Source organism: Silene latifolia, chromosome 3 (genome assembly GCF_048544455.1).
Source record: "Silene latifolia isolate original U9 population chromosome 3, ASM4854445v1, whole genome shotgun sequence".
Taxonomy (NCBI): Eukaryota; Viridiplantae; Streptophyta; class Magnoliopsida; order Caryophyllales; family Caryophyllaceae; genus Silene; species Silene latifolia.
Window position 1 is genome coordinate 123,714,649 of NC_133528.1, and position 12,208 is coordinate 123,726,856.

Genomic DNA, 12,208 nt, shown 5'->3' on the forward strand with positions numbered 1-12,208 from the left:
ATTACTTACACGAGAATATACGCTCGGACATACGCCGGAGCCCATACCACGTCATAGACTACGCTGGGGCAAATTGATGGGGCATATTTCACCATCACGACCAAGTCAACATATTGAGCAAGGTCAAAGATATCCACAAACAAGTCAACGACTTAGACGGCCTAGCCGATCGACCCATCTACTGTCACTGGTCTCGGCATGGCAACCTACCGGTAGGGGCACATACCCGCGTACTCATATCCAAGACCCCTCGGCGGTGAGTCAACGGGGCCCGCCGGCCTGCCATAGGTCCCTCGGCCGAGGGGTAGATCGATCTTTCCACCTGCTAGCCACTTGGCCACTTGGCCACTACGTGACAAAAGGTGAAAGTCTATAAATACTCCTCAACCTTCATTGAGGAAAAGATCCACAATTTAACCTAAGAATCACTATTCATCTGTTATTACCTTCCTTATCTCTCTACAATATACATTTAGCCAAGTAACAACAACTTATCCCATAAGTTTACTGACTTGAGCGTCGGAGTGAGTACGCTTGGCACAAAGCCAAGCCCTCAGTTCGTTCATTGTTGCAGGAGAGGCCGAGAGGAACGATAAAGACAAGAAGGATTCAACTCAAGACATTATTCTACAAGCCACGGGTGGTAACAATACTTGCTCTGGAATTACACCCGGAACAGTAATGAAAATCTTTTTTTCGACCTCTGATTTTAACACAACTACCTAACAAAATATTTCGCAATTGAATTTTTTTTACGAAAATTGGAAAAAAAAAGTTGAAAAATCTGTACTTTATATAACAATAATAAATTGTTTGATTTTCGTAAAATATTTTAATTTTTTTTATCTAATTTATGATTTTTTATTAATTATTTTAACCTTTTATTTTGTATTTTTCACAAAAACATAACCATTACTTTTGTGATATGATAAATTGAATTTCTCGTGAGATTTTGATAAAAAGATTTAATTTCACTTATTATGTAAGTTATGGGGCCTAATCACTGCAATTGAAAGTTATGGGGGTTAATTTCACAATTGTACAAAGTTATGAGAGTCAATCAGTTATATATGTTGTACGGTGTAGAATCTGAGCTTTCTGATAAAGTATCCGAGCTTTATGTTAAAGAATATGAGCTTTATTAGAAAGTATTAAACTCTTCTATTTACACATTAAAAAACATGAACTTTAAATTAGCTCAGAAAGAATACATATAAGCTCGAATTCTTATACCTTGGTTGTACCATGCTTATGGTACAACTGGATGTATAATCCTATTTGTGCTTACCCGTTAAACTAACTTAATAGATACATCAATTAGTAGATTATACAACTGGTTGTATGTAGTTTATGTACAACCTTTTTAATGTTGTCGAGTTTTGTTATAAAGTTGTCGAGCTTTACTAACAAAATTGTCGAGTTACAATACAAAGTTATTGAGCTTAAGAGGAATAATTATTAAACTCAATAACTTTTTAAATTAGCTCAATAACTTATAAAATAGCTCGACAACTTTGTATAAAGAACTCAACAACTTTGAGGCGGTTGTACAATGCTAATATACAACTGGTTGTAAGATAGTATTTGTGTAGATACATTGATTTATACAGAAAGTATATTAAATATAAACTAAAAGTACATTTAATTAGTTATTATAGATAAATATTATTTAACTCAAATTTTAATGTACATAGAACAAAAGAAATACAAACTTGACAAAAAAGATAAACATGTCACAATGGTAATAATAAGTGTAAGAGAACCAAGAGATCATAGGTTTGAAATCTCTCATCAACATTTTTTATGTTAACGGCCGCACACCATAATAATAATTTAGAATAATTAACTACACATGTTAAATTACTAATCTAACCAACTATGGTCAAAACTCTTTAAAAATCGTGTTCTTGCATTTTTCCTCTAATGTGAGCGCTAATTTTCCCTAACAAGATCATATTTATTAAGTTTTTCAAAAAATTATTCAAGGAAATAAGTTTCAAAATGTTAAGAAACCATCTCAACAAAAAACGTAAGCTGATGGTTCGAGTCTCAAGATCGATTTTATACTCTGACACAAAACGTTGATTATATATGAATGTAATCATCAATTTACCGTAAAGAAAAAGATAATAACACTGTCTTGTTTAAGCTGCTCAAGGGTTTGTCTGGGAATTAAGAATAATGGATATATAATATAATATATATCCCATTTATCTGCACAATTTGCAGGGAAAATGACTCTGATCAATAGACAACAATGAAGTTCTTTGATGTTGCAACTTCTGAGTACATTTTGAAATCTAAAACAATACTATACTATCACAAATTTATAGTTTATGACAATGTAACCTCAACTATAACAGTTCCAACCAAACTAACAAACTGTAACAAATTAATAAAATACTTATGATCCCTGAAAGCCAGTCAATTTTCTAGAAAAGACACATACTTTCATCGTTCGTCTTCAGTACAAGTTTACAATTTCACCTGAGTATGGTCTATGTGTATCTCTTGCTGGTTCAAAAATGGTGAACGAAATCAACCCCGTTTATGCACATTTTGAATATCCGAGGCCTAACGAGAAGAGACTGTATTTATTGTGCAACGAGATGATGTAATCTCGCTTTCTAGAGGGATCCCGATCATATAATGGTACCAACATAGCCAAACCCGACAATGAAGAAGGTGATGCTCTGGAGGAAGAAGTAAACCCAGAAGCTCCATTTCCCATGGTAATAATCGTAGCATCCACTAGAGAAGAGGAATACTCCTACCGCGAGCTCCAAGAAGTTCATTCTGTCGTGTTTTGAGTACAGAAAGTGTTTAGCCACCAAATTATTTGCAAATTGCAAGCAAGGAAATTTTTGTGTATAAATCATAGCTTCATAAATATATTAGTGCCCATTGCTATAAATTAATCCGTAGCACATAGGGCTGAACGGAATCTGTCCGCTTAATGTTGTCACGAGGCTGATAGAACAGTCAGTTTGCACTTATACACTACATTTAGCCATACAAAGATCAAGCTAAGTAGCTAGAAAGAACAGGAATGATAAGTCAGAATTGAAATGTTCAATAAATTAACTCGGGATCAGACTAATAGCAGCCCCAATATCACTTTCATGAGATTATATGCTTATGACTAAAATTTATGCTCAGAAAGGAAGTGTACAAATGACAAGTTTGGCTGATCACTGGAAGGTGTGTAGTATGAGACCCGACACTCGGTTCACTTGGGACAGGTGCAAATTCATATAAGCAGTTGCGGGTCAGTTTGAGTACAGGTCAGAGTTTAGGCAGTTTTAGGTCAGTCATTACGAGTCAGGTTGTCTTGGGTCGTGACTAATTAAGATCATTGTTTCAAATTTGTCAGTTGGGGCAGTTGTGGATCAAATAAGTATAGGGTCGGGTCAAATCAGTTTTGGGTCTACTTGAGTTCAGATCTGTTTCATGTCTACTCAATTCTGGTAGGGTCGATATAGCTGGGTACAACTCATATATATATATAGGTGTAGAAACCAACATTAGGAAAATAACAGAACCATCGACATCAAAAATCATTTACCTGTCGAAAACTTTGGCCCTTGCCTTCATGAACGCAGCTTTAAGATTACTGGTAGTCTTATTTTCTTTTGCTCCCTTGTTTTTCTGAGAATCTCCGAGTTTCTCAGTGACAACCCACTCATTTACTCTTCCGGCTTCAAAGAGACCAATCAGTGTCGCCTTAGTCCGGTGCAAAGACATCACATTCTCAAACAAAACCCAGTAAAAGAGCAGATGAATTGACCTGGTATACATTTACAGGTAACGAATGATCAGATGGACGACATATAGTAACACATGGTCTTTTTGTAGAGTGACCAACATATGGACGGGTTTTGGATCCATCTCATCAGTATCAACACTCAATGACGTTACCAACTGGCTAAGCGGACATAAGCTAGAAACATATCAGTTTATAAAAGAGAAAAAAAGCATAATTTTGCATTTAGATTTACCTTGGAGTTCCGACAGAGTTTAAGATGGTGATGATGGAAGGAATATAGACAGCACCCCAGATAGGGACTTGGACTTCAGGGACAAGTACAGTCAATGGAAGAACCAAACAATAGAACAAAAAGGTCACCATATGGGCAGTGATTTTTCGGACGAGGAAGAAGCTGTAAATCACATATACTTTCTTCCAGAATTTGACTTTCTGCATTAGGAATTATTCAGGAAAAAAAAGTATTAAGTAAATGTGTCCCAAAAAAAATGTAATGTTGTTTTGAAGATTTCTGATGACAGATTCCAAACTGACCTTATTCCTGATGATCTCCATTGACATTTTCCTGAAGAGATTGGCAGGGCCACAAGACCATCTATGCTGCTGAAAACGGAAAGCCTTGAATGTACTTGGGAGTTCACTTTTCACCTGAAATCAATCCCGAAATCATATTAAGGTCCTTTGTTCTTGTTTTGTCTAACATTCGGATTGCTAGCAGGTAAGCTGTAAGCAGGTTGTAGAAAAGGAGTCTCATTTTGAGTCAAAAACATGAAAAATTGTCCCTTCTATGAGAGCATGAACTTGGAGCAAGTGGTGGCGATAGGGAATAATGTCAACTACGGATTTAAATATACCTGAAGATCACCAAGATAAAGAAACTTCCAGCCTCGGAGACTAGCACGAACAGCAAGATCCATGTCTTCCACAGTAGTTCTATCATTCCATCCTCCTGCCTCGTTAATGGCAGCTATCCTCCACACACCCGCAGTCCCTACATATTTCATCCATAATATTTATAAACAACCAGTCACAAAATACAAGTGAAAAATGCAGTAATTAACAACACATTCAAAACAAAAAGAGTAACTACATTCTGTAGTATTCACATTATAATTTTTCAACTCCTAAAATAGGTCTAAAACATAAATCAAAAAACAATTTTAGCGTTATTCCTCTTCACCTATCTCGATGACATTTTTCACACCTTATTTTAGGCCAAGAGAAGAAAAAAAAAAAAAACAAGAAATGATATCACAAAGTCGATGCATTATGACCAACATTTGCAGACGAGTCTGTCATAAAAAAGAAAGATGAAAGAAATTTACCGTTAAAGCCAAAGAAGGCATGAGTAGCAGAACCCACTTCTTGCTCCACGGTAAAATGGTAATCAAGGGACATCTCTTGCATCCTTGTCATCAAACACTCATCCGCATTCACTGCACATACATTTAACCGATTATTACTCCTTAGTCACGCGAATTAAAATCTAAAGCACCATGTTCCAATAAAAGAAAATGCATAGACTAATGAATTCAGACTAGCAAATTTTCACTTCTTTACGAGAATGAATTTAGTCGAGCCAGACTCTTAGTCAGATTTCAAGGCAAATGCCCAACTTTGATTATGTGTATGACCCTTGGGCAAAATGTCCGAGTCCTATTATACAAATTCTTGTGTAAGACCTCTCTGAAGTTTGTAAAACGGATTTTTAAGTAAATTAATCCATCATTTGAATAGTCATGATATTGTACTATTGGATCCTTGGTAACATAAATGTAACTCGAAATTGACATGGTGAATAAATTGAAACATGTCCATCAACTATCAATCTATCGTTGTAGGATATGTACATAAACTATTGGTCTATGAAGATATCTGCATATGTTCCTGAGGTTGGACTTAATTTGTCCAATTAATGCCTGGTCAAAATAAGTGGGGTATCAATTATTAAACACATACACTATAATTAAAAAATAAAAAAACCAAGAAAACGACACCAAATAACTGAGCTCACGTCGAGATGCATTAATATTTGATAACTGATACACATCGATGTGCGGTGCATGTAAGTTGTAATTCAGTCCATATGCCCATATCTCTTCACGTAAGGTCCAAATAATTCAATACCAATATACCGAGTACTTCGTATTTATATTTGTTTCGATTTTTATGTAAAAAACAAAGGAATTAAAAAATGGTGGTAATTTTTATTTGTCTAACATGGGCACAAAGAATGTGCAATGTCTTTGTACTTGCCCTTATCATACACTGCAATGGATCTTAAAACTCTACCTCTAGATCTCATTTAAATCGGTTATGAATATGACATACCAACAACTAAACAGAAACACACAATTATATCCGTCTTTCACTCTTTTGTTTCAAATTCTAATTATGATACGCATATTATTCGTTATTGCTCAGTTTTGGAATATGACAGAATAAAACAAAGAACCCATTAAGTTATTGACGTCTGGAGTTGAACTGAACTGAATCGAAATGAACTGAATCGAAATGAACTGAAGTAAGAATTGATTTGTGAAGAAATAAAGTTATTGTATAGATTTGATGGCGACATTATTTAGAAGGACGAATTAAGATAATGAGAGGCAATAATTAACGAAATAGTAGTAGTATTAATAAAATGGTTAGAAAGGAGTAGGACACTAAATGCAATAACAACACAAGGGCAGGAAAGTGTCGGCGGAGGCAGGGGGAGGTCCACCTTAATTTGGCTGGTTTTTACTACCAAGATTAGAGATGTTGTCAGTGTGCAACTAAATTCTCATCAAATAAGGCCCTTTTTTACGGTATATTACCATGTGCCTTGTGGGGTTACCCATCTGCCCCAATACTTAAGTCCACATGACTTGTCTCTTTTCTAACCACATATGACACATTCTTATGTAGTCCACGGGAGGAAGGTAGACGAGAAGGTTAATAATATACTCCGTCTGGAGTAGAACCGTTTTGAACTTATTTTGGCTCAACTTACAATTACAATGTGGATGCTTAAGAAGGGATTTGTGCTGCATTATAGTGTGATTAGATTCAATAATTGTTAGGGGTTGGAGTGAGGACAACGAAATGGAACACTTTAATTACCTTTTAATCAAAGCCAATTAAAGCATGCATCAAAAGCTGCAATTATCATAATACTGTCCTTTTTTTTGTTGTGGTAGCTTAAATCCAGGCATTGGAGAAGCAAGGGATCGAGCATATTACAGCTAGGCTCTTTGGGAAAGTGCTTAGATTCTTAGTACTTCACTCACTTTCCAATTCAGTTCAACCGATTTTAGTCAAAGATAAACAGATGATACACATTACTTTTTAAAGTCGTTTAAATTCATTGCAACTCTTTTAGCCTAAATATTTTACTATGGTAATTTGTTTAGAATTTGATCACGACATTCAGTGCTTGGTCTTGGTTCAACGAGGTTTTGAGACCATTTTATAGTTAAATATGACTACTTTTCGTAACACTAGCTGGATTAATACGGTCACATTTGACCATAAAATGATCTCGAAACCTATTTTGAGACAGAAGTGACCCGTCTAAAACAAGAATTTGCAATGTTATTAGTATTTTTAAGATGATGAGATTGTTGTATAGTGGGAAGTAGAAGTGAGGGAGTAGAAGACAATGGTGAATCTAGAAAGGGAGATGTGGCATGATCTATCTCCTATAAGACAAAAGAAAAGTGACATCACCTAACCCGTTTTGTAAAAGAAAGAACCCGTGATTGATGGGTGCGTAAATTAATTATGGGGGCATCTAATATTAATAATTACGTGTGATTGCAACTAATTATACCAACTTTTTTCCCTTTTTGTTCCCTATCCAACACTCTTTAAAATTACCATCCCAATTTACTCAATTTCAGGAAATTTACAACATTTACCATAAACAATTAATAAAGGTTAGCTGCCAAAAAATAATTAATAAAGGTTCAACAAAGAAAAGGGTAACACTGACTCAGTGGGGGAAAAAAAGGTTGTGAGAGTTTTTAATAGTCCACCGACACTTGCACATTTTAGTGAACAAAGGTAATGTTCATTGCTCATGAACTTGACAAGGACCAATGATCACAGATTAAGACCGTCTCATGAAAAGTTCTGATTAAATTTTGGTGACATAAATTGTTGCTAGTCGGTGTCAAAATTCGACAAGGACCAATGATCATAGATTAAGACTGTCTTATGGAGAGTTCTGATTAAATTTTGGTGACATAAATTAGCTAGTCGGTGTCAAAATTAAGTTTTTGGCAGACCGTCTTTCCTATGTTTTGATGCCAAGTACAAAATAATTAAGAAAAAATGGATGAAGGTTGTGGATGTACTTACCGAATCTCCATCGGCCTTGGACAAGGGCAATTTCAGGGTTGTACATGAGATATGGGATGGCTCGGCGGAGATAATCGGTCTCCGGTCGAAAGTCAGCATCGAAAATGACAACATATTCACAATGCTGAACGTAATCTCTTTTTAATCCTTCCTTAAGTGCACCAGCTTTGTAACCACCCCTGGTTTCTCTAATTTGGTACACTATGTTAATGCCTTTACTAGCCCATCTTTGGCATTCTAATTCTACCATGTCCTGCAAAATACAGTATGCCACTTCTTATCAATAATGTACTAAATATCATTACAAATGACTAGTGACAAAATGATTTGACTAATAGGGGATTGCAATTTAATGTATGATATGATACATTGATACCCTCTATATTCTTAGTTTAGCAGCAATGTAGGCTTTATTGCTAATTTTAGTAAAAAATGTGAAGAGGACTAAGAGAGCATTTACTCAATTTTCCATAGTGGAAAATGAGCTAGCGCTATCAGATAGTACAACTTAAGTATCATTCTCTCATGTAGGATCGGTCCATTAACATAATGGATCTACATAAGAGCACATATAAAAGGTGGTATCGAGATTCGGCATCACCTAGTAGCTTCCAACCATAGTTCCCATTTATATATCACTTTACAAAAGGCCACAGAAACTATTGTTTCAGTGGCTGATGTGGCCCGTTAACATATTTGTGACACATTCAAGGTTGGATAAATGAATGTCTTCTATTTATTTCATTTTCATATGTTTGATTAAACTGTACTCGGTATATATTAAAGCCGGCTATAGGAAAAAGAAGTGAATAGAGGGGTAGAAAGAAATGTGTATAAAGTGTGTCCAATATTGTCAACAAGGACTTGTTTTGAATGCGTCGAAATAATTGGTAATTGGACTAAATGTTTTACCTTGACGACTTTGTCGGTTGAGTCATCTAGCACTTGAATCACCATACGATCCACGGGCCATGCTAGGTTGCAAGCAGCACCAATTGATATTTTGTACACCTATTCCAAACACCCACCATAATTAATTACACTTTTATAGTACAAGTTTTCACCCACATTTCATATAAAATACTTATATATCATTAAAAAAACAACATTTATATTAATTTGCGATGCTACCGACAATTCTAAGCTGATTCGAGAACACAAGGATGAAATAGGTTGATCTTAAGTCGGACAAGTTTCTTTCATTAATAAAAAAAAATGGCAAGAGGACAGTGAAAAGAAAAGCTGGATGCTATATTTCTTGTTTGTTACACAAGTCTCAAAAACAAATCAACCAAGTGTTGAAAGAAAACCGAATCTAATGAATAAGTAGCAGAAAAATACATACACCTTTACAAAATTGTAATATGACCATATGGATGAGACGTCATGTGAGAGCAATCTATCTATTTTTTTGTTTTCTTGTATTCAAGCGTCAAAAGAAGGCAAAACCATTTATTTTAGTGGTTTTTTTTATAATGATAGTATGGACTTAGACATTTACAAATAAGGTGAACTTTTGACAAATAAAACTACCATAAAAATGTACCTTAGAGAAAAAAATAACAGCTAGTCTAGTTTAAGACGGCACTATAACAAGAGTGAACTTTGACACATTTACAAATAAAACTACTACTCCAAAAATGCACCTTGAGAAAAATAAAACAGAGCCTCCTTTTTTAAGTGGACACAAGATCCTATGTAAAATTGTTGTAAGACACATGACAATTCAGTTATAGCGACTACCTCTTATTTGAGAATTTGTGTTATGTTGATAAAATCTCATTGAAGACAATAGAATATATAATTATATGAAAATTAGAGATGATGATACCAAAAACCGATATTCCATTAAGAAAATTGATGTCATTATCTCATTGACGGTTTTATTTTATGTAATTGAGACGTGAAAGACAAACCTATTGATTTTTCATTCTGTTTTGCCGGACCAAGTCTTAAAACTTAAATTGATTATTATCGGTAAGTAGTACCAAGAAACATACGTAGCAAATTGCAAATTAAGATCAACTTTTGACATAATTTTCACCAAAAGAAAAAGGCCCCCACCAACTTTGACATGTCAAATTGTAACTCCAATCAAATAAAATTTCCCATGGTATCATTGCACATTGTCACCTAATACGGACTACCATTTCTCCCCTCACTTAATTACTCCATTTATTCCCATTAATTTTCTTTCAATTTTTCTTCCAATGTTTACTTTTTTTGTGTCAAAAGTCGAGTGTAAATAATCTAATGAAATAGACGATATAACCAAAAGTGCTATAATACCACCGGACGCGACTGAGTCTACCATCATAATCAAAATCCCTATAGATTTATACCCGTTCACACACCTATATTTGCCACATTTCAATAAAATACTCCTCACATATATTAGAGAAATGGGGCAAACACTTGTATGCGAAGGGAAGGGAGTAATTGTTTTAGAACAAAAAAAAAGCTGAAATTTCTAAATTCTCGTTGGTTGATTGCACCAATTACGTATTCAGAAGGTCTCACATCAGACAGCTATTTTCGTCTGAAGACTTTAGACGGGTCATATATGACCCGTCATATATGACCCATTTATAGGTAAATTGTCAGAAATGAGAACTAGTGTTACGTATTTGTAACACCTGAGCCCTGACCCAAACGATCTATTTCCCATGCCTCACCCAAAATTTAGTCAAATGTACAAAAATTATGAACAATTTTTTTACCAAAATGTCCACAATTTTGTATTGTCACACGGATCCGCCCGAGAATGCAAATTTCATCCACAATTTTGCACATAATTAAGAACTAAAGACGGACAATATATAAACGGAAAAAACATAGCGAGTCTCAAGTAAAACCGTTTTACACAAGTCATTCGACTACTTCTAGTTATCGAATTCTTTTGAAAAATGCAAAGCGATTATACGATATTTTGTGAAAGGAAAAATGTACCTCTCGTTCATTAAACATAGGAATCTGTATAAGAACATGAGGGAAAATATTGGACCCGCCCGTTTCGAGATCCTCGGAATCGGGTAATTCTTCCCACCTATACCTTTGCTTAGGCTTCTTCCAAAACAACTTAACCAAAATGATAACCACGCCCATATAAAGCCTTTCCATAAACAACATTAATGACATTGCTAATGATACATACACACCAAATCTTAGCAATGGCACTACTACTGGTGTTTTTATTAATTCCCATATTAATCCTAAGTTCCCTGTTACTTCCCCTCTTGCTTGTAACAATTGATCTTGAAATATTTCTGCCATTTTTACCCCTTGTAAACAGGGTAAAAATCAAACCAAATGAGTTTTTAACAGAGTTGACAATGTGGGTAATGTGGGAAATTTAATGGCGTTGTTTTGTTGCTAATTATTTTCTAATTAATGACCACAAAACTTAATTAAGAATTTGATTGATTTGATTATTTCACTTCTCTCTCTAATTTTTGTTGATTTTTTGTTTTGTTTTGTTTATCTCTTCTCTCTCAATTTGTGTCAAACAAGACTTGAGCAAAGTTTTGTGAAATGTGTGACACAAGGTTAGAGAGAGAAAGAGAGGTAGAGAGAGAAGGGTGATTGTTGGGAAAATGAGGGTAAGAGAGGAAGTGATGATGCGAAGAGAGAATGGTTAGAAGAGAGGGCTTTTATAGTCATTTAAGACCATTATTCCATGACTTTCCAATTACTACTCCTATCTTATTACCACCATATATGTAATATGTTACCCTTTCCACATTCCTCTCCCATACATGATTTAGTCCTTAAAATGATGTGGTTTTCTAAATGGTGGTGTAGTTGAGGTGAGGATGTAGATTGTCATGATATTCATTTTATAGGAACTATTGATTTCTTTCTGATTTGTTGACAATTTTCCAATTTAGTTAAGTTGGTAATGAAAGCAATTAACTCCAAGAAAGTTACCCTCTTTGTACCGGTGAGAAATAATCTATTTTCATTTTAGGTGTATTAGTAAATACTTCGTAGTTATCTATTTTCATTTTAGGTATGTGCAAGTCGGTTATGAATTTTTTATGGTCCAAAATCATCCATTTTATTTTCCCTTCTCTCTGTCCCTAAAACAATAGATAACTA

The 12,208-nt window shown here is 34.8% G+C and overlaps 1 protein-coding gene across 1 annotated transcript; it reads right to left on the minus strand.

Annotated features, from left to right (window-relative positions):
- Nucleotides 1-2,244: 2,244 nt before the first annotated feature.
- Nucleotides 2,245-11,918, minus strand: LOC141647958 (glucomannan 4-beta-mannosyltransferase 2-like). The gene is made up of 9 exons (XM_074456343.1): nt 11,060-11,918; nt 9,023-9,121; nt 8,111-8,363; nt 5,092-5,202; nt 4,621-4,757; nt 4,301-4,414; nt 3,999-4,198; nt 3,566-3,787; nt 2,245-2,796 (listed from the first exon to the last, which is right to left on the minus strand). The coding sequence occupies exons 1-9, from the start codon at nt 11,381-11,383 to the stop codon at nt 2,643-2,645; spliced, it is 1,614 nt and encodes a 537-aa protein (XP_074312444.1). The 5' UTR covers nt 11,384-11,918; the 3' UTR covers nt 2,245-2,642.
- Nucleotides 11,919-12,208: the final 290 nt, after the last annotated feature.